At 30.9% G+C, this 23,881-nt stretch overlaps 1 protein-coding gene across 1 annotated transcript; it reads right to left on the reverse strand.

Annotated features, from left to right (window-relative positions):
• Window positions 1-14,058: 14,058 nt before the first annotated feature.
• Window positions 14,059-21,892, reverse strand: LOC140823520 (probable phospholipid-transporting ATPase 8). Its single transcript, XM_073184901.1, has 11 exons — window positions 20,884-21,892; window positions 18,446-19,806; window positions 17,324-17,434; window positions 16,948-17,224; window positions 16,688-16,776; window positions 16,472-16,580; window positions 16,189-16,398; window positions 15,943-16,068; window positions 15,318-15,416; window positions 14,873-15,064; window positions 14,059-14,787 (listed from the first exon to the last, which is right to left on the reverse strand). Exons 1-11 carry the CDS (start codon window positions 21,274-21,276, stop codon window positions 14,197-14,199), a joined length of 3,558 nt encoding a protein of 1,185 aa, XP_073041002.1. The 5' UTR covers window positions 21,277-21,892; the 3' UTR covers window positions 14,059-14,196.
• Window positions 21,893-23,881: the final 1,989 nt, after the last annotated feature.

The raw sequence follows: 23,881 nt of genomic DNA on the forward strand, positions 1-23,881 counted from the left end.
GGAATTATCGGTCGCAATCCAATTTCCAGTTTACACCATGTCCATTTTCTATTTCTCACAATAACCAATTTTTTAAATTAAAAAACGGGAGAATCGGAGAAAAATCTCCATCCAGAAGCTGAAATTTGTGTTCAGTACCTATGTCAGAATTTTTTTAACTGCACTCCCTCACAAATCAAAAACTTTATTGCACGGAAGCTGTGAAAAAAAAATTCGTATGTAGCGACGGTTTTAAAAATACAACCGTCGCTACATTTAACAATGCGACGGTTTGTATTGCCGTCGCTAATAGCGACGGTTTGTATTGCCGTCGGTAATAGCGACGGTTTAAACAAAAACTGTCGCTATTTGATCCATTTTACCACACACTCTTCTCTCCCACACGATTTTACCACTTCACAACACTTAAAATTTTTCTTCTTACACGATTTTAGTTTCGATTTAGGGTAAATATTTTCGCTTTAATTTTCTGGTAAATTTTTTAAGTGTTTCGATTTAGGGTAAATTTTTTCGCTTTAATTTTCTAGTAAATTTTTTAAGTGTTAGTTAAGATGATTAATATTGTTAGCCAATTCGAATTGTAATTTTTTTTAGATTTATTAAATTATTAAAAATAATTTTTTTATTGAAAATATTAGTGACAAAAATCACGAATTAACTATCGCTAAAATTAGCGACGGAACTCATGAACCTATCGTCGCTAATTGTAGCGACGATTTATTAAACAGTCGCTAATTAAAATCCGGCGAGATATTAGACTACTATGAACGGTTCAGGACATATTTATGCTCAAATTCTCATGTTATATTCTCATTTGTAACCAAATTATACCATATTTTCGAGATATTATGCCTGAATTATTATATTTTGTGTCTTTTATATGGCCTTGTATTTTGTAGACCAAAATCACGGTAATATATGTTAGAGGTTTCCCTTGAAATTTATGCTCAAACTCCCAATTTGTGTACCTAATATAATATGAAATATACTAAAATTATTTTGGTTGATAGTGAAATTACCCTATTTTGTGCTGAATATTATTATGATATTGACTTTTGTTATGTAGATTAAAATCATGGTAAGGAGTTGGTTTCCCAACTCTTACTCAATAAATTGATATATGCGTTTACTTTTTTATGCTAGTGGTCTCCCTCGGAATCAAAATTTCAATTTATGTATATGTAATAGAGTACGATATATACTAAAATTGTTGTGTTTCGGTGATGAAATTAACCTATTTTGTGTTGAGTATTATTATGATATCAACTTTTGTTAGATATATTAAAATCATGGTAAGTAGTTGGTTTCCTAACTCTTACTCAATAAATTGAGATATGAGTTTGATTTTTTATGCTAGTAGTTTTCTTTGGAATATATGCTCAAATTCCCAATTTATGTGCTCAATAGTGTATGAAATATACTGAAATTATTGTGATTGTATGCTTGAATTAACCTATTTTGTGCTGGAAATTATTATGCTACTGACTTGTGTTAGGTGGATTAAAACCATGGTAAAGAGTTGATTTCCCAACTCTTATTTCATTAAATCGAGACATGAGTTTGTATTTTTTTGTTAGTAGTTCTTCTCAGAATATATGCTCAGATTCTCAATTTATGTACACAATAGAGTATAAAATATACTTAAATTGTTGTGGTTGTATACTGAAAATGTTGTGTTAGGTGGACTAAAATCATGGTAAAAAGTTGGTTTCTCAACTCTTACTCATTAAAATTGAGGCATGAATTTGCATTTTTATGCTAGTGGTTTCTCTAAAAATTTATGCTCAAATTCTTCATTCATGTACCCAATATAATACATAAAAAAATATTGAAATTGTTGTGGTTGTGTGGTGGTTTTATCCTATTTTGTGCTAAATATTATTATGATATCGACTTTTGTTCGTTGATTAAAATCATGGTAATGAGTTGACTTCTCAACTGTTACTCAATAAATTGATATATGAGTTTACTTTTTTATGCTAGTGGTCCCCCTCGGAATCAAATTCTCAATTTATGTATGTAATAGAGTACGATATATATTAAAATTGTTGTGTTTGTGTGATGAAATTAACCTATTTTGTGTTGAGTATTATTATGATATCAACTTTTGTTAGGTATATTAAAATCATGGTAAGTAGTTGGTTTCCTAAATCTTACTCAATAAATTGAGATATGGGTTTGATTTTTTATGCTAGTAGTTCTCCTTGGAATATATGCTCAAATTCTCAATTTATGTACCAAATAGAGTACGAAATATACTGAAATTGTTGTGGTTGTATACTTGAATCAACTTATTTTGTTCTGAATATTATTATGATATTGACTTTTGTTAAATAGCTTCAAATCATGGTAATGAGTTGTTTCTCAACTCTTACTCATTAAATTGAGACACGAGTAATGTTATTGGTTTCTCTCGAAATTTATGCTCAAATTCTCAATTTGTGTACCTAATATAATATGAAATATACTGAAATTGTTTTGGTTGTATAGTGAAATTACCCTATTTTGTGCTGAATATTATTATGATATTGACTTTTGTTATGTAGATTAAAATCATGGTAAGGAGTTGGTTTCCCAACTCTTACTCAATAAATTGATATATGAGTTTACTTTTTATGCTAGTGGTCCCCCTCGGAATCAAATTCTCAATTTATGTATGTAATAGAATACGATAGATACTAAAATTGTTGTGTTTGTGTGATGAAATTAACCTATTTTGTGATGAGTATTATTATGATATCAACTTTTGTTAGGTATATTAAATCATGGTAAGTAGTTGGTTTCCTAACTCTTACTCAATAAATTGATATATGATTTGATTTTTTATGCTAGTAGTTCTCCTTTGAATATATGCTCAAATTCCCAATTTATGTGCTTAATAGTGTATGAAATATACTGAAATTATTGTGACTGTATGCTTGAATTAACCTATTTTGTGCTGTAAATTATTATGCTACTGACTTGTGTTAGGTGGATTAAAACCATGGTAAAGAGTTTATTTCCGAACTCTTACTTCATTAAATCGAGACATGAGTTTGCATTTTTTTTGTTAGTAGTTTCTCTCAGAATATATGCTCAAATTCTCAATTTATGTACACAATAGAGTACGAAATATGCTTAAATTGTTGTGGTTGTATATTGAAATTGTTGTGTTAGGTGGACTAAAATCATGGTAAAAGGTTGGTTTCTCAACTCTTACCCATTAAGATTGAGGCATGAATTTGCATTTTTATGCCAATGGTTTCTCTAAAAATTTATGCTCAAATTCTCAATTCATATACCCAATATAATACATAAAAAAATATTGAAATTGTTGTGGTTGTATGGTGGAATTACCCTATTTTGTGCTAAATATTATTATGATATTGACTTTTGTTCGTTGATTAAAATCATGGTAATGAGTTGACTTCTCAAATCTTAATCAATAGACCGAGACACGAGTTTGCTTTTTTATGCTACTGGTTCCCCTTGTAATATATGCTCAAATTTTCAATTTATGTACCCAATAGAGTACGAAATGTACTGAAATTGTTGTGGTTGTATACTTGAATCAACTTATTTTGTTCTGAATATTATTATGATATTTATTTTTGTTAAATAGCTTAAATTCAAGGTAATGAGTTGTTTTTCAACTCTTACTCATTAAATTGAGACACGAGTTTGCATTTTTATGTTAGTGGTTTCCCTCAAAATTTATGCTCAAAAATTCCCAATTTGTGTACCTAATATAATATGAAATATACTGAAATTGTTTTGGTTGTATGGTGAAATTAGTCTATTTTGTGCTGAATATTATTATGATATTGACTTTTGTTATGTAGATTAAAATCATGGTAAGGAGTTAGTTTCCCAACTCTTACTCAATAAATTGATATATGAGTTTACTTTTTTATGCTAGTGGTCCCTCGCAATCAAATTCTCAATTTATGTATGTAATAGAGTACGATATATACTAAAATTTTTGTGTTTGTGTGATGAAATTAACCTATTTTGTGCTGAGTATTATTATGTTATCAACTCTGGTTAGGTATATTAAAATCATGGTAAGTAGTTGATTTCCTAACTCTTACTCAATAAATTGATATATGAGTTTGATTTTTTATGCTAGTAGTTCTCCTTGGAATATATGCTCAAATTCCCAATTTATGTGCTCAATAGTGCTCAAATTCTCATTGAATTAACCTATTTTGTGCTGGAAATTATTATGCTACTGACTTGTGTTAGGTGGATTAAAACCACGGTAAAAGGTTGATTTCTCAATTCTTACTTCATTAAATCGAGACATGAGTTTGCATTTTTTGTTAGTAGCTCATCTCAGAATATATGCTCAAACTCTCAATTTATGTACACAATCGTGTAAGAGAAAAATTTTAAAAAATGGACAAAATAGCGACGGTTTTTGTTTAAACCGTTGCTATGACCGACGTAAATAAAACCGTCGCATTTTTAAACTTAGCGACGGTGTTTGATATCCGTCGCTAAATTTAGTTAGCGACGGTTGTTTATAAACTGTCGCGAAATACGAATTTTTTTTTTATTTTGATGTCTCAGGAAGTGCAGCTCAAAAACTTCTGCGACGGTTGTATATCCGTCGCTATATGTAAATAGCGACGGTGTTTTTAAAACCGTCGCTAAATACGAATTTTTTTTTCACAGATACCGTATAATAAAGTTTTTTGTTTGTGAGGGAGTGCAGTTAAAAAAATTCTGACATAGGTACTGAACACAAATTTCAGTTTCTGGATGGGGATTTTTCTCCAATTCTCCCAAAAAAAAAAACGATGCAATGTCTGATGTGATTTTAATCTATTAATTTATATTTTTAAATTTTTAATCATTTTTGTCAAATAACTGATGTAACAGCAAAAATAATGAGAATGAATAATATTGACGTCACGACAAACATTTCTTATATATCTAATATCACGTGAAAACTCAGATAAAAAATATTATAAAAATAAAAGTAATTGAAATAAAATTATGAATTGATCGATAATATTATTAAAAATTAAAAAATATATAGATATATAAGTTGTATAACCAAAAATGTAATTTTTTCTTTTTATATTCGAATTGTATCAACTGATAAAAACATGGCCAGCGAAATTGGTTCTTAGATCATCGGTGAAATAAATTTGAAAAATATTGATTAATTTTAAAAAAATTATAAAAAATAATACTTATATCCATTGATTTGAAATCAACTAGAAACTGATTCTTTTATCTAATAATTATTTATTGTCGAACTAGTTTGAAATATAATGAGATGTAGCTATCATTCTTCACATGCATTTTTGCCAGAGTAGGTCTCTTGTGAGACGATCTCACGAATCTTTATCTGTGAGACGGGTCAACCTTACCGATATTCACAATAAAAAATAATACTCATAGCATAAAAAGTAATATTTTTTCATGGATGACTCAAATAAATAAGAGATTTATATCACAAAATACAACCGAGAGATCGTCTCACACAAGTTTTTGTTTGTCTGTCAATACTGTTTGATGCACTTGATGAAGATGGACGTTATCTATCTCATGTTTATCTTATTTTTTAGTCATCTCAATTGCATCAATTGGCTCGTGATGAAACCATATGTAAGTTGCATTAGATATCTTTTTTCACTCACATGATGAACATATGATAAGTACTACATGAATGAAGTTTTACTATTATATCATTGACAATTATGGTTGATTTAGATTTTGAAAGACGTTTAAGATATTATAAAACAATTAGAACAAATAATCAGGTTGATTTAAAATATATCAAACAATATATTTTTAATATATATACATTATTCATTTCCTACTTTATCACTATTTTATCGCATTTATTATTCATCTCATTCATAACATCAAACGATATCATATAAATCCAGTATTTTTTCAAGGAAAAGAATTCACCCAATAATGTTTTTTATTTGATTAATTTGTGATTGAAGTCAATATAAGTAGAATTTCAAATTGGTACGATTGATACATGTAAGAAATTTTTTCTGTGGAAAGGCAAAGAAATATTTCTCAAGCAATTTTACAACCGATCGATTTGTTAAAACAAGAAAGAGTGAGTCTCATGTGAGACCGTCTCACGGATCATAATCTGTTAGACGAGTCAACCCTACCCATATTCATAATAAAAAGTAATACTCTTAGCATAAAAAGTAATATTTTTTCATGGGTGGCCCAAATAAGAGATCCGTCTTACAAATATGACCCGTGAGACCGTCTCACACAAGTTTTTGCCAACAAAAAAATCCAAATGGTGCTCTGTTCCTTTTTTGTTTTTTTATTTCTCAAGCAATTTTACATTCCATCCATTTGTTAAAACAACAAAATCCATATGGTGCTTTCTTTATTGCTTATTTTTTTTAAAAAAAATAATAATAATTCAATTGTTTGTTGGAATACAAATATATAACTCGTGTAGAATCGAGTTTTTTAATAGTCACTTAGTCGGAAAAAAACTGAAATTAACCGATCCGGTTTCCTAAGCTTGCTTAGAAACATCAAATACATTCTATATAAATAGGAGGTATATAAAAATCCGATTCAATCCAATCTATAATAAGTTTTATATATTCATCTCTTAATTATATATTTAAGACTACGTTTGGTTGGAAGGATTAAATAAACTAATGATTAGTATGTAAATGATAAAGAAAATGATTGTGATAGAATTATAATATATGATGTAAAATAGTATTATGTTTAGTATGATTTTTAAGTATGAGATAATTTTGAATTTTTTGATAAAAAGACGAAGTTGCCCTTTTCTTTTTTTTTTTCTTTACTCCGGCGATGGCCCGGTCCGACGGTCGGCGGCAGGTCGGTGGTCGGCCGGAAGCGGCGGCTGGCGATGGTCGGACGGAATCGGCGGCGACGGTCGGCCGGAAGCGGAAGCGGAAGCGGCGGTGGGCGGTTGTCGGCGGCGGATGTCGGCGGGCGGCGGTTGCTGGCGGCGGTGGGTGGTCGGTGGAAGGAAGTGGTGGGGAGTTTGGATTTAGGAGAATGGTAAAATTGGAAAAATAAGATGGATTAAGAGTGAGATAAATAATCCTAGGGGTGATGAGGTATTATTTTAACCTACCTAATATAACCTAATCATTCATAGGAGGGATTGATCTGGTTAAATAAAAAACGTACCAAACGAGTGATTAATCCTATCAACCAAACGCAGCGTTAAGGAAAACACGAGTTTTTCACCAACGATGTATTTGGTGTCAAATTTAGTAAATTGTAAATTGAATTTCTTGTTAATTTTTCCTATATCATTTTAAACAAAAATTTTAGGATATTTAAGTTTTGGTTCATACAATTTTTTGAAGTAGTATTCTAACAAATAAAATTTTATTCTATAATAATTTAAGTAATTTGTTCTCGATTATCCCAAAAAGATATCACAAAACACCCATAAGATGGTCTCGTAGATTAATTTTGTGAGACGCATCTCCAAACCCGACTCTAACAGTGAAAAATATCATTTTTTATGGCAAAAATATTAGTTCTCATTGTAATAACAAACAAGTCTACTCATCTCATAAATATAAATACGTAAGACTGTCTCACGATTAACCTACTAAGTTACTATAGACATATAGGTAACCAAAGAATCTTTTTTAGGCAAAAAGATGAGTGATAATAAAGCATCGTTAATATTACTCATTAATTGGGGATTAATGGAATCATGGGACAACCCATTATTTTTTGTCTTTAACTCTTTATTTATGCCATACCCAAGGCCATTACAATTTACAAATTGTTAATATTTAATTTTTAATAAATATTTAAAAATATATTAATTTGTCAGCATTTATTATTACGAACTAAAATGTGTGGACACGTGTCGATTTTAGTAAACAAGCTTAAATTGATTTTGTTACTCAGATTAAGTTAAATTTTGGTTTTAATTCAATTTATGTCAATTTATAAGACAAAAGTTACTTTATCCTCTAATAAAATAAAATAAAATTTCTTGTGAAATGATTTTATCAAATTTATAAAACAAATCTCCAAACCGACTCGATTCATGAAAAAAAAATTATTTTTTATGATAAAAATATTGTTTTCACTTTAAGTATGAATCAAACTCACCTCACATAATAGATTCGTAAAATCATCTCATAAAAAGGTATTAAATAATAATTATATCAATTAATAGACATGGAAAAGGCTATTAATTAATTAATATTTTGCATTTCTCTCGATATTCTTTAATATAATAAAGATTTAAAAGAAGAAAAAAAAGTATCGGTTTGCCTTTAAATTTTTTTTAATTATTATTAATTAAAGAGAACAGGGGACAAAATTTAGGATGCGTGCACACTCGAGTTGAACTAGCACAATGTAAGTGCATGCACGGGCTATTTTTACTAACAATTGCACATTTCTTTTAAGTCACCCACATGCTTTATATAATGATTTAAATATATATATATATATATATATATATATATATATATATATATATATATATATATCGCAAAATTTGTCAATTTCTTGAGAAAGTACGTCTAATTTTATTTTATTTTTTAAGAAAAAGGACTGTTCTTCTACCCACGATGTTAGATATGTCCTTTTTATGCACAATGCATGCAAATGTTCTTCTACCCACGATATGATATTACCTAAGTGTGTGCTAAGAAATCTTGAAACCAGTTGAGATATTGAAAGTTTGAATATTTGACTTATGCGATGATTCCAGAGAGTCTAACTAATTTATAAGTTACTATATTTATAAATTTGGATCTAACTGTCAGTAAAATCAAATATTATATATGTTTCAAATATAGTAATCGTTAATCTCGTCTTTTTCATGTCACTGTCACTTCTGACATTACGCACATTGTAGGTAGTGTTCGTATATTTCTGACAATTTCGAGACTATTGGTACGGAAGACTTTATCCAATAATTCAACTTTGTAATTCTGACTAGTCTAATTGATTTTTCATATAATGTTTCTTCATTCACTCAAATATATTTCATTCCAGTTGGTCTTCAGCTATCAGTTCGGTAAACCTAAATATCAGTTAAGCTTCAAACACATTTTGTCTTAAAATACTTTTAATTTTTCTCATGTTCAGTTTAGCTCATTATCTAGCTTGACTCAGTTTGTTAAATCACCAAAATTTAATTATTCCATCAAAAATATTTAAAATATATAAAACGCAATTGGTGCATGAAATGAATTTTCGTGTATATTAAAAACATCATATTTAAAATATATAAAACGCAATTGATGCATGAAATAAACATTTCAGATAAGTAGACGAATTGCTTTTGTGTGTGTGTGTGTTCAATTTCTTATCACAACAACTCCAGCGAGACGATCTCATAAATCAATTTTGCAAGACAAATATTTTATTTAAGTCACTCATAAAAAAAAAACTATTTTTTTGCTAAAAATATTATATTTTGTTATAAATATCAACATATTGACTCGTCTCACGAAAGATCATGATTTATGATTTCATTAGTTTTATAGTTGGAAAATAATATAAAAATCGAATTGTATGGGGTTTCTGGTGCACTATCAAATATAAAATTAGTTATGTGTTAAGAAATTAAATGTACTTTTGAATTTTAATGAATATATTTTCAATAATCTAAGCGTCACATCGTTTAAAATTGTGAAACCGCCCCTCTCCTGAAAACACCTGAGAAGGAACAATATAATGGTTGCTTTTGTAGGTTGGCAAGTAGCTTTTGTACTGCTTCCTTCTTTCCCTTTGTGAAGTGGAGATGCTTTGCCTAGCTAGCAAGTAGCAACCTCTTCTTTTTTTTTTTTTGGCTTAGTTATGTCATTTTCTATACGACCACTAATTTAACTTTTATATAATTTAACTTTTATATATATATATATATATATATATATATATATATATATATATATATATATATATATGTGTGTGTGTGTGTGTGTGTGTGTGTGTGTTTCTACATAAATTTTTCAAGCATTTAATTGGTTGAAAATTTGGAAGTACTTAAAATAAACTCTTGCAAATACTACCTTATTATTCTAGTTAGTCTTACACTTAGTTGTAGTACAACTGCAACAATTTGGTTTCATTTTGTATTTTTAAGTTGTTTTGATCGAAGTTTTTGCTGATATGACATGGAATATTACATACATATGCGAAGATATTTGTATCACAAAATTGACGTGTGAGATGATTTCATATGAGTTTTTTTGTTAATTTTAAATGACATAAATATGAGTTTATTCATGTTTTTATTTATTATTAATATTATTATAAGATAAATAGCGAAAATTCAACATTATCAGTAATATTCTGTACTTTTTTTAGAGAAATGTTTCAGTTCTTAATGCGAAAGCTGAGATTTTAACGACGTCGTTTATAGTGATCTTGGCCCAATCGAGTCATGGGAGCGAAGCTATAAAATTAGGGACTTAATGTTAAAGAACAGATTTGGGCTAAGAGTCCATGGCCACGGAGGAGCGTGAACCACGTAAAATAAGATGATAAATTGAAAAATAAGGATAACATTCTATATAATTTTTTTTCTCGTATTTAAATCGAATATGAGGGAAAATTAATAAGTGGGATGTATTCAATTCAGAGTTTTGATGACTTTTAATGAATTGTTTAAATGATAGAGTTTTGTGGATTTGATAGATTTTTATTGACTTTTGTGGAATATGTTCTCACATATTTATAAACAGATTTATATGGATTAATGTAGATTTTTTTTGCAAGATTTTTATATAGTTTTGTTGGTTTTTTTTTAGAATTTTATAAATTTTGTACTTAATTATAACATGTTACTTTTTATTAATTTATTTGACCCAATAATTAATTGACATATATAACATATTCAGTTTGAAATAGTTTTTCAATATTTATATTAATAAATAAATATACTTATTTAAAATTAAATCATTTAATCTTTACATATGTATATATGTGAGTTTATATGCATGTTTGTAAATTTTTTAAAATTCATCAATTGACTAATCTGTAATCTTGTTTTTGAATTGATAATATACGTGTGAAAAGAATATTTTTAGCATTTTGTGGATATGATTTTGTATAAAAATATCATAGCTTATATATTAATTGAAAATACTAAAAGAATTTAAAAAATCATTGTTGTTGCGAGGTTATTCAATTATTAAGAATTAAGCAATATTTTTTTGATCGTCTTTTATTATTATTGAATATTACATTATTTGTATAAAGAATGAATTAAAAATCATAAAATCAATTCTAGAATTCAAAATTTCCTACGATATTAAAATAAAAAATTATTAAATGAACAATCAGCTAAAAAATAATAAATTTGAAAAGTAAAGATGAAAATACATAGAGAGACACACTTCAAAAATTTGAGAGAATGATAGAGATAGATGAGAGGAGATAAGAATAGAGGTGATGATAAGTGATAGATAAAGAAATAAATAGCTTGTGCATGAGTTAAAATTTTTAAAAATCCATCCAAATCTTTGGGTTGAACTAAATACAATTTTTGATAATTTATAGTTGTACCTGAAACTTTAATGTTTGTATGTTAATGAATTTCATGAAGTTATTAAAAGTCTATTGAAAATTAGAGTTTTTAAAAATCAATATTGAATACCACTTGACTTTTTAAAACTCTATGAAAGTCTATTTTGAATACCCCTAGACTTCTATGGAATATGTAAAAGTCTTAATTGAATGACTTTTAAAATCTATAAAAGTTATTAAAAATCAATAAATCTCCTATATTGAATACACCCCTTTTAATCATCAACCGCATGCATTAAAAAAATTCAGTAGCAAATTCACTTACCTATTAATTTGGAATATGGATTATTTCAATCTGCTCGAGTAGAAAAGACAAACAGTATTCACTCAGCCACGATCTTATCTCGATTTTCCCCCTAAATTTTCGGGCAGAATCCTCTTTTCTTTTTTTTTTTCTTCATCCATGTTTTGGTTAAAAGTTTAAATCAAATATTAAAATCCAAAAGAATTGTTAATAAATAACAGACTGAGATATTGCAATTTTTAAGTAAAATAGTGGCTGAAGATTAAACTTACATAGGCATTAACCAGTCTGACCCTGAGGATGTTTCTCTCCTTCGTGGATGGCAGCGTTCAGGCAAAGTCACATGCACCGCCACCGCCACCTGCGACACCAAAAACTCCACGTACGGTGTCGGAGGAGATCATGAGAAAGTTGGAGGAGATTGATGATTTCTTTGAGTTCAAGTCTCCGGCTATCTGGCAATATCAACCACCATCACCATCACCTGAGGAAGAACAACAAAAGACGACATCAGAAGAGGACTCTGACGATCGCTCCGGGTATCGTTCGAAGTCGGCTGTTTATTTCTTTGCGTAAAATTTTGTGATTTTCTGCATTCAACTGCCAAACGTGGATTGCAGAGTACCAGAAATTAAGAATAAGAGAACACACAAAAATTTACGATCATTGTTATTATTATTGTTTTTGTTTTTCTTATTATTATTGCATGCTTGCGTTTGAGCTCACATTCATATTCCGGCTAGGCATGATACTACTAAAAGTTATCGTAATTCTCGTGGAACAATTTCTCAAAATATTTTAGCAGTTTTTAACTTCGACTTAAATTTCATATATGTACTCAGCAGATAGGAGGGATCTTCTCATGATTCATACGTGTTGACGTATATTTTATCAAGAAATAATAGAATCAAAATACCATATGATATTGCTTTTTCCCTGCATGTTATTTAATTATTTATATTTTTGTAATTTTCAAATATAGTATTCATTAATTGTTTAAGTCTACAAATATAGTTTGGTAGGTAAATATTTTTTAGTGGAGGCTGGATATCTAAATCGACGTTAATATTTTGCTATTTTTCGAGGAGTATGTTATCATCTTCAACACGGGTCAAAATCTTCACCTTGAAGATGCGAAAGAGTAGTTCAATCTTCATCATACATCTTTGAAGAATGATATTGAGAGAATATTTGGTATTTCTAAATCGTGGTTCAAAATATTCAAGATATCTCCTGTACACAAGTTTTTTCGCATTGCACTTGAGAGATTTCGAATATATCAAAATAAAATCATAAAACAAACACATCAGTTTAACTAATAGATGAATTGCTATTTGAAGAAAAGAAAAGGATTTCTGCTGTTAGCCTGTTATAATACAGAAATAATAAGTGGTCAAGTGCTGACTTTCATCATGAAAAGAAGAATGAAAATCATAAAACAAACACATCAGTTTAACTAATAGATGGTTTGTGATTATCTCACACATTAAAATCCGTGAGACGGTTTCACATGAGACATATTTTTCATGGATGATGATTTCACTAAATTGCTTTTGTTCACGTTTCATCTGTTATTGATGCAGGATCCAAACGGTGGATATGGTGGTGGCCCGGGTCAGGTAGAATCATCCGTTGAAGATTCAGATATAATTTTGTATATCTTATATTCATAGTTTAAATGATGTTATTAGTTTTACACTTATTTGACTTCCTTAATTTTGAGAATCATTTTTTGCCTACCTTATTTTCCTCAATGTCTGTGGTAATAAATTTATCTTTTTTAGGCTAACATAATTAATTATATAGGATTAGATTATCACATAATCTATTTTTAAAAACTCATTCTCTCACTAGTATTTTCTTATTCTAGACCGACCATTTAAACTCGAAAATTACGCTATGAAACTATTGAAATTATTTAGGTGAATGGTCTCGGCTGGACAAAAAAAAAGTGGTGTGCTAGTTAAATAAATATGATGATGATATATACATAGACTATGTGTATACATATATATACATACCATATGCTTATATATTTCACTTAGTTATTTTAATTTTTTTTAATTATTAGCATTATATAGTAATTAAATTTTATATTAGTATATATCTAATTATAGGGTATCACAAAAAATCTAACATCCCACCATTAGTTGGTTTCAATTAAATTAAACAAAAGTCAACAAAGAATCTGAATTTAAAAAAACAAAAACAAATTGACTTTTTAAAAAGTTAAAAGCCAAAAATCAATTCGTTTTTGGTGAATACTAAATGTGCCTGCCAAGTGGTTTCTGATACAATAAATTTTCAAACCATTAACGGATAACTTCAGATTTACAAAAGGAATTGCATGCTCGTGAGTATGACCTCCAAAAGTTGTCATCCCACCAACATCCAAAGAGTTATCACATACACAAGATTAAGATTTACTGTTTAACTAACAATGAATCTTGATATCTTGATTTATCTTTTACACCACCCATCTTTCCCGAGTCAGACGATTCAATTCCGGACCCTCCCAATCCACTCCTTTGAATTATGTCATGTATCATAGGATTAAACTCAACCTGTAAAGTCCTGTACAATATATATGGTAACAGAGTAGAAATAACAACAAGAAGGGTCGCCAGCCAGTAGAACGGACTCGGGGCACAAGCTTCAACGAGAACTTGGAATGCAGTCGTAGATACTACAGGCGAAAGCGAACCATATATAACTAAAAAAATGTACCAAAAGGCAATGCTGCCCCAGATGAAGAAGTGTTGAATCCATGTAAAGTAGTTGATAGATAGGGCCATTTGACAGTTCACCGTCCAAACCACACATGTATACATAAGAACACCGAGAACTTCAAAATCAACAACGCTGCCATCTCTACGAAAGGCTTGATGTAGGATAGAGTTAGTTGTGAAGAAGAAGATAATCATGGAACTAATGATACCATTTAGCATCCAACCAAGTATGCGCGGCCAACTGAAGAGAATATCATGAACTCCCTCTTCGTATAATCGAGGATGCTGTTCAAACATGTGAATGGGTATTTATTGTTTTCTTAATCTTAGCCACGGTAATATTTTGTAGCGTTTATTTTAGCTCGTTTACCTTCAGACAGAGTCGTGCGGAGACATCCTGGTCAAAAACACCAAGAGCAATCACAGGGAGTGAAGTGAAGAACACGTTGTAGAATGACATGTACCAATCATTATAGGCAGGTTGGCCTGAGAAGGAAGCACGAGCCTCAAACCAAAATAGGGTGAACCCAAAGGCAATGTTCTTGTAAAAGAAGTAACATATCTGCATTCACCGACGGAATAGGAGAATTACAAAAGTCGTCAGTGAAAACAAATACTGATAATGCTTTTTGTCCCACAGAATCACAGGCATATTTTATTTGTGGTGGGTTATGCTAGTGATTTTAGGAAAAGAGCACACAAGAAATAAACACCCCTAAATTTCACGAGTCCTTTTCAATTCTAATTCTAAGATCCACAGACACAGCTAAAAATTTAATATCATGACTAGTAAATAAACAAGAAAATTTCCGTACCATCATAGATATTCGTCTGTAGCACCAGTGGCCATGAACCAACAATAGGCGTTCCAGAAAACGGAACTGCGCTACTGTAAAATCACTCGACATGGCAGCCTAAATTACAAATTTATATAAACATCAGACGAATTTTTCCTTGTTTATTTAATGGACAATATATTCTCCTTACGTGTACACAATGCTAAAAATTGTTCCTCCAATCAGAGATTAAAAAAGCGGGTGAGAAAGTAAGTAGACCAGGAGACAGAAAGATTGTTTTCAACTTTATTCTTAAAAAAGTACCATAGTTCAGAATATCCAGCTCTAGTTCCTAAAGGAAACCAAGCGAACCTGCACATATTACTTCAGTATCCCTAACTTGAAACAAGAGGTAGGTCCCAACTCCAAACAAGAAAAAATATACAAGTTGATACGACACATCGACGCCGTATATGAAAGGAAACCAAACATGTCAATATTGAAATGCAAATTCAGTAATTATTTTTAACCAGTAAAACCTGAATGTATTCACGCACAACAAAACACTACGTTAATTACACGCAAACATAAGCAGGATAGCATCTTTCATTGACTAGGACTACCAAATGGCAATGTTGACAATAAAAATAGAAGCGGATATTACCTGCATTCCTTCAACGCCACTGATGCCAACACCAATATCAGCTTCTTGAAGCATGCCTACATCATTTGCCCCATCACCAATTGCTAGTGTTGTTTTACCCGTACCCTTTTTAACCAACCTCGTAACCTGAATATCTTCTAACAGCAGTGTTACTTTAATTTGCTGTAACCAGATCTACTATATTGAATTATATAAAAGGACAAAACCTTTACAGTAAGTACTAATTAGCACAACAAAGACACATACGAGAGCTTTCTGTTTAGGTGTGGAGCGACAACATATAACAGATGCACAATTAACCGCCAGATCCAGAAATGCCCCCTCCAGATTCGTGCTGAGAGCAAAAGACAATGACTTGCCATCAATTATCAAACCAAAGGAAGTCAAACTGCCTCCAGATGAACATAGCTGAGATTTTCCTTTCCTAATTTGATCTGTAATGCTTTCACTCGAAGCCTGGGATAACCAGACCCATTAAAAGATGTAATATTAAAATCAGCATCATGAAGTAAAAAAATACAACCACTACCTTCGTATCATCATTCTTTTCCCCTCGTTTTTCAAGATCGCTACTTTCTGGGGAGTCTAAAGTGATCACGATCTGCTTCATGTCCTCTCTCAGTAAGCCACAAGCATATCTACAGGAAAGGAAGTAATATAGAGATCAGACAATGCCCGATTATCATAGGTGAAGCAGCGAGAAAGGAGGAAGCAAACAATTCAAGTAATCGAGGTGGTCACTGACCCAATATTTATCGCTGTCTCCATCTTGTCCCCTGTTATGACCCAAATCTTGATTCCAGCATTTGCAAGTTTGTTGATGCATTCTGGAACCTACATTGCATAGAAGAAAAAGATAATTCGTTAACAGTATTAATGAATATTTATAACCGAAAAATATAAGAGCCTCCACTTAATGCTAAATGAATTTCAAATCAAACCGTGAAAATTACTTCAAATTTATTTTTTAAAAAAAGAACTATCCAAATTAAATTCGATATTGACCCCCTTTTGTAGCTTGTCCTCGACAGCAGTAGCTCCAAGGAGAATCAAGTCTCTTTCAATCTTATCAGCGGCTGCATCCACCAAAGCACCTCTATCAGCATTTACAGATGCCTTGGCATTCAGAAGCTCTTCTTCCCATGATCTAAAAACATCTTCACTAAGTTCACGGTATGCAACTACTAGAGTTCGTAAACCTGCTTCAGCATATCCTTTTATATGTTCCCTTGTTTTAGCTTCAAAATCTTTTGCTTTTCTAGAGAGCCGTTCGAGCATTGCACTGATAAAATACCAGAGTAGATGTAAATATTTAAAGGCTGTCATTCCAAATTCTAAACAAGACATGACTCGAAAGCATTGTTCTTATGAGAGAAAATACCTGTCTGCACCCTTGGAGAGGAGCAGCAACTGATTTTCAGCATTCTTAACTATCACAGACATCCTTTTCCTGGCGCTACTGAACTCCAAGACATGAAGAAGTTTGTATGATCTGGAAATAACACATAAATCCAGATAAACTCATCAAAAATGAAACAAGAAGGCAGTTCAAACTAATTTATAAACTAATATTGTCAGAAAAGATTATATGTGTGTGTGTGTGTGATCTACCGTTGCCGAATAAATTATTTATTGACCGTATCTTCAATTTCTAGGCCCAAGACCACATTGAGTTGGAAAAAAAACTTGAAGAAATCCTAAGTTTCTCCCCCCATTCCGAATCCTGGAAGACACAGAATTAAGCAATTTGGCCAGAAGATCATTTAGCCAGTTTCCATGAGCGCTTGCCAAACGAAAATGGCAGGGTCCTCGTTTATCTTGATGTCTGTAACACTTGGTTAACACCTCAGTTTCATTATTGGCTTAGATTTTTAGGCTCAAGACCACATTGGTTGAAGACACACATCCCAGGACACTAGGGGACCACCCACCGTACAGAGAAAACGTGGGTGGTGGTCCTCCCCAAATCGGGAAAAAAGTTGAATTTTCATGTTTGATATTTCTGAAAATGCTAGTATCGGCCCCCTAATTGTGAGTCTCGGACCCCTATGCCAGAACTAAGTAATTTGGCCAGAACATGATATAGCCAATTTCCAATTCCTCATTCATCTTGATGTTCTGAATGTAACAGTAGTTACTATCTTATGAACACCGCGAGAATTATACGAATCTTGACAGCCACAGGTCCCAAAATTTTGAACCTTTAACATTTTAACTACTTAGTTAACAAAACTAATGCTACTCTGAAGCACTCGTCCAACTCCCAGTTTCTTGATTGGTTTATTACACTAGGAAATGAAATCCTTCCCTCCATTGTGAAACATTCCTACAACACGAATACATATGGCTACTATTAGCTCTTAATCTTCATTATTTGGTAAGTGAATCTTGTGTATAACTGAGACCCATAACTTGCTGTAAAAGGTGAAGAAAAATGATCTGCTTACATAGCTTACACCTTCAAGGAATTCAAATGAGTATCTGAACAAGCAAAAAGACGCACCTGTCAGTTTTTCTGCCTTTTCCATAATCTAGTTCATGCAAAGAGATACTAGTTTGTGTTCTTTCAAAGAACTCAAAGCCAAGCTCCCTAGCGGCAATAACAAAGGCAGCTTCATCTGGCGACTCAGCTTCGTAATCAATTTCACCAGTTTCTTGATTCACCTCGGGAATGGCTGTATGGCAGAGTGCTAGCACTCTAAAGAACTTCTGTATCACATCTGCGTGAGTTTCATTAACCCATCCACCATTCATAATGCGACTGTCTTTGAAATTAAAACCTTTGATTGATTTTCCCAATTCTGTGACGTCATCAGTAGACAATTGTATATTGGAGGAAATATTCACAATGTTATGATGTGCATCAACTTTTCTCTTAGCTAGGGCTCTTTCTACCTCTGTCACACCATGGCCATATGCTGTGCCAGCTATTGAGCATTTAACAAAATCCATTGAGTTGCATGTCAAAGTACCCGTTTTATCAGAAAGGATCGTATCTACCTGTCCAAGCTCCTCATTCAAATTAGAAGTCCTTGCATGCGCTGGGTTTTCGGTTTCATCATAATACATATCTTGATCCTGATTTATAAATATGCCCTGTAAAACTTTTACCATCTCAATAGATACATACAGGGATATTGGTATCAGATATCCATACAACATAAGCCCAGTCAAGAAATGAAAAAAAGCAGCCAGTGCCGCTCGTTTCGGATCATAAAACACGGTGGTATGTTCTGGTTGGAGATACCATCTCTGCACTTTTCCGTCATGAATGTCATTCTTGGTTGTGATTCCAAAAAAGAAAGACCCCATAAAAGACACTGAGATCAATAAAGTAAAAAGAATGTACACTATCTTATCCATTTTTCTCTCAATCTTACTCCTCTTAGAAGGAGGATCTGTAGCATTCTGCATCACTTTCGTGTCATGACCAGTAAACACAACCACCCCATATACGTACTCAGTATTTCGAAGTTTAGAATCTCGCAGGAGAATCTGTTGCAGAGAAAGGGGATACTGCAGACCATCATACCACATGGTTCCAATGAATGAGTAAAGATCCTCATTTGGGTCCTCACACTTGATAATTGCCTTGAATTTTTTATAGTAGTCATCATCACGCAACAAGGATGTAACATCAAGAGCATGCTTCACCTTGAGATTAGTCTCTCCATCTAAGTTCGTAGTTTCAACATAACAAATCCCGTCCTCATAGCTTGATGAAATAAGAAGCAGATCTGCAGGGAAATATTCATCCTTGTACACCTTTACAAGATCGCCAACTCGTAAATTCTTCCATCTGGTATCTTGTAAAGTATTGCTTCTATCGTAAACTTTGACCTTGCGGTTGTTGGCCTCTATATCCTAAAAATATAATTATTTGCACTTAGATAAATTGAAAATATAAGTGGGAGAACGATGCAGCAACCATTACGTCAAAATCTCTAATAAAATGAAACTGAGCTGCAGAATTTTCATCATAAATCAGCCACCAACAAAGAATTTTTTAAATGAATCCAAGTCTAGAACAGTGTGAAAAGTAGCATGATGATCAAACGATTTGGGATATCTTAACTTCCTCAGTTACAGCATTTGTTTACTGCGAGCCACACAATTTGAATTTTAACGAGCAGAAATGCATGATCAAGGAGCTGCAAGCCCGTGCATGTAACTTACTCAATAACTAGTAAAAGCACTGATAAAATCACTAAATTGAACCTTTTCATCTTCACAGTTTTTTAGCTCAATGAGTGCAACTGATTTTCTACAAAAAGTAAATGTCGATTAGGATAAAATAATGTAACTTTTTTGGAAAACAAAGGCTACTTTACTTCAGCATTAAAAAAAAGATTGTAAATATAAACAGTTTTGAAAATTGTAAAACCGGAAAGGTGCTTCAACATCAGTATCACAATTTTATTACAGATATTGAAGTGTAACAGTTTTATGCAAGAGGAAGAAGCCGAGACATACCACCACGAATAGATGATAAGAACGATACTGAAAAATGGAAAACAAATCAATTCGAAGATGCACAAAATTTATGTCAAAACCCCGTTATAAATCAAAAATAAAAACTTATAATGCGTACAAGTTACTCTTAATTATCTTTAAATATGCAGTTACTAAAGAGTCATTTCTTGTAGGCTTCATCTGACACCGACATTATCTTCATTTTAACATTTACCAATAAAAGTGTAATACCAAGGGTATTACATCAAGTATCCAATTTCTCAGGCCAAATTCCTTGATCTTGTCTTGACTACATTCCAGACACTTCTAGTTATATGGTTCATGCATTCCCATAAATATATATTAAGACTCCTTCGCATCATCTCATATGAAAAGATAAATATTTAAGAAAGCATGCATGTGAAAAAATCAAAAACCAAAACCTTCAACGTCCTCAGAATATAAAAAATAATTAAAATGTACATATACCTGTTTCCTACGCCTCCAATCTTCCAAGGCTTCTTTCGCCATTGTCGCTCCAATTACAACGACCAAAGGTGCAAGAACACTTGTAGCGCTGTAAGGTGCTAAGGGACTAAAAGATACACAAGCTACAACAAGAAAATATATGTTTGCGACCCTCCTAAACTGCTCAAACAATGATTTAGGAATAAAATTAAAGGCGGTGTATTTTGTCGTAGAAACATAATTGCTCCCGTACCTAAGCTGGAGATGCTCTGGATTATCAGGATCATTGCAATACACAATCCTGGAGTAACCCTTTTCCCCAATTTGACTATGCTCATCTCTAAACTTAGATTTGAGACATGAAAACGAATAAAGCCTGGTAAAACGAATCCCTTTTCCTCTACCACCAACCATTTTCCTCAAGTCACACCACCTACTTCACCTCCACCCCCAAATCCTCTAAAACCCAGAAAAAAAAGGTAAAAAAAAAATAATGATGATGATCACTTCAAGTCAATACAACAATAAATGCCACAACACTGCCAACAAATCCACATTAACTACAGTGACGTTCAATCAGCAGCTCCTCCATTACCGATGCATGGCATATGTTAAGCATTCTTTTACAACCGAAAAAAATAATCCCATTGCAGTTGGAGCTCCGGGAGATAAATGAAGGCAAACGAACAAGAAGCCAAACAAATAAATGCGAACAAAGCTGAGCTGCGTAGAAAACCCACAGAGCCCTATAACTCAAGCTTTCTCCTCCCTAAACACTTTACTCTTTCAGCAAGGCTCCAGAGATCTCTTGCTTCCGCCATTGGATCACGAGCATGCGCTACAAAATACACGAAATTCGTGCATGGATTCTGAGTAAACGATAAGGAAACAGCAATCCGATAGTGTGAAAACAAAACAGGTAGAATTATAGCATCTGCTCGAAGGCGAAGCAGTGATTAATTCAGCAACTTTTCAAGTGCACAGAAACAGAAGACTGATGGGTGAATGGGTAGACTCACTGTTGGTTTAATTGACGCAAAAACTGACATTTAAAAATATCGAAAATAGTTTTTTATTATAAATAATTTTTTTTTGTAAATATTTACTTTTTAATTAATCAATTCATCCATTTTTTTTTATTTCATTAATCAGACTAATAATACAGATCACGTGAAACTTCTAGTCTCCTCCTTGTATAATTAGGCTCGTGGAATATGATTTTTTATTTTATTTTAAAATTCAATAGTATGATAGATTGTCTCCCTAATTTATTTTAAATTAATTTATAAACTTTTATATTTTAATATAATATCTTTGTAAATATTTTGAACATATTTTATTATATACATACACAAAAATTCTTGTGATACATATTCATATAATTAAAAAAATTGTTTTTTTATCAAAAGTATTATTTTAATTAATTGTATTATTTTAATTAATTATGATTCATGTCAACTCATTTCACAGATAAAATCTATAAAGCTGTCTCATAAGATACCTTCTAGATATATGTGTAGATATATGTTTGTGTAATTGAATTGCATGAATGGTTTGATATTTAAGAATAATAAAATAAAAAAATTGGGAAATTTATACTAGTATGCGATGTGGTTTTTAAAACATATTACAAACTTTGCTATCTTATTTTAAACTTTTTTAAAAATAATAAGCACCATTTAGATATTGAAAATATTTAAATAGTTTTATAAAGTTTCAACTATTGAACAATAGGTTGTTCGAATATTACATATAAAGATAAAGATTTTGGTGTATTGTAAGATCTTTGTAAATATATTGAACATATTTTAATATTATATATATATATATATATATATATATATATATTCTTGTAAGATGGATATCTGATCCAATTCATGTCATTTAAAAAATTTATTTTTATTTTTAATATATATATATATATATATTCTTGTAAGATGGATATCTGATCCAATTCATGTCATTTAAAAAATTTATTTTTAATATAATATCTTTGTAAATATTTGAACATATTTTATTATATACATACACAAAAATTCTTGTGATACATATTCATATAATTAAAAAAATTGTTTTATTATCAAAAGTATTATTTTAATTAATTGTATTATTTTAATTAATTATGATTCATGTCAACTCATTTCACAGATAAAATCTATAAAGCTGTCTCATAAGATACCTTCTAGATATATGTGTAGATATATGTGTGTGTAATTGAATTGCATAAATGGTTTGATATTTAAGAATAATAAAATAAAAAAATTGGGAAATTTATACTAGTATGCGATGTGGTTTTTAAAACATATTACAAACTTTGCTATCTTATTTTAAACTTTTTTAAAAAATAATAAGCACCATTTAGATATTGAAAATATTTAAATAGTTTTATAAAGTTTCAACTATTGAACAATAGGTTGTTCGAATATTACATATAAAGATAAAGATTTCGGTGTATTGTAAGATCTTTGTAAATATATTGAACATATTTTAATATTATATATATATATATATATATATATATATATATATATATATATATATATATATATATATATTCTTGTAAGATGGATATCTGATCCAATTCATGTCATTTAAAAAATTTATTTTTATTAATTATAGATCAGATCGACCAATCATACGGATAAAAATCCACACACACATATAGAGTGAGTCTCGTGTGAGACCGTCTAACGGATCATAATCTGTTAGACGGGTCAACCCTATCCATATTCACAATAAAAAGTAATACTCTTAGCATAAAAAATAATACTTTTTCATGGGTGACCCAAATAAGAGATTCGTTTCACAAATACGACCCGTGATACCGTCTCACACAAGTTTTTGTACAAAAAATATATATAAGAAAAATTGGGGAAATTAAACTAGATGAAGTTTTTTATAACATATTACAAACTTTGTTATCTTATTTTAAAATTATTTTTAAAAAAGTAACAAACACCATTTCAGATATTGAAAATATTTAAATAGTTTTATAAATTTTATCAAGAGCTTATAAACT

Source organism: Primulina eburnea, chromosome 2, assembly GCF_022965805.1.
Source record: "Primulina eburnea isolate SZY01 chromosome 2, ASM2296580v1, whole genome shotgun sequence".
In the NCBI taxonomy this organism is placed as follows: Eukaryota; Viridiplantae; Streptophyta; class Magnoliopsida; order Lamiales; family Gesneriaceae; genus Primulina; species Primulina eburnea.

Bases quoted from the DNA above. Each gene is read 5' to 3' on its own strand.
- LOC140823520 (XM_073184901.1), bottom strand. From the start codon at position 21,276: ATGGTTGGTGGTAGAGGAAAAGGGATTCGTTTTACCAGGCTTTATTCG. The intron at 16,399-16,471 runs GTAGTGGTTGTA...TGGTTATCCCAG, and splicing joins AAAAGAATGATGATACGAAG to GCTTCGAGTGAAAGCATTAC. The intron at 16,069-16,188 runs GTATGTGTCTTT...GAAGATATTCAG, and splicing joins CACCTAAACAGAAAGCTCTC to GTTACGAGGTTGGTTAAAAA.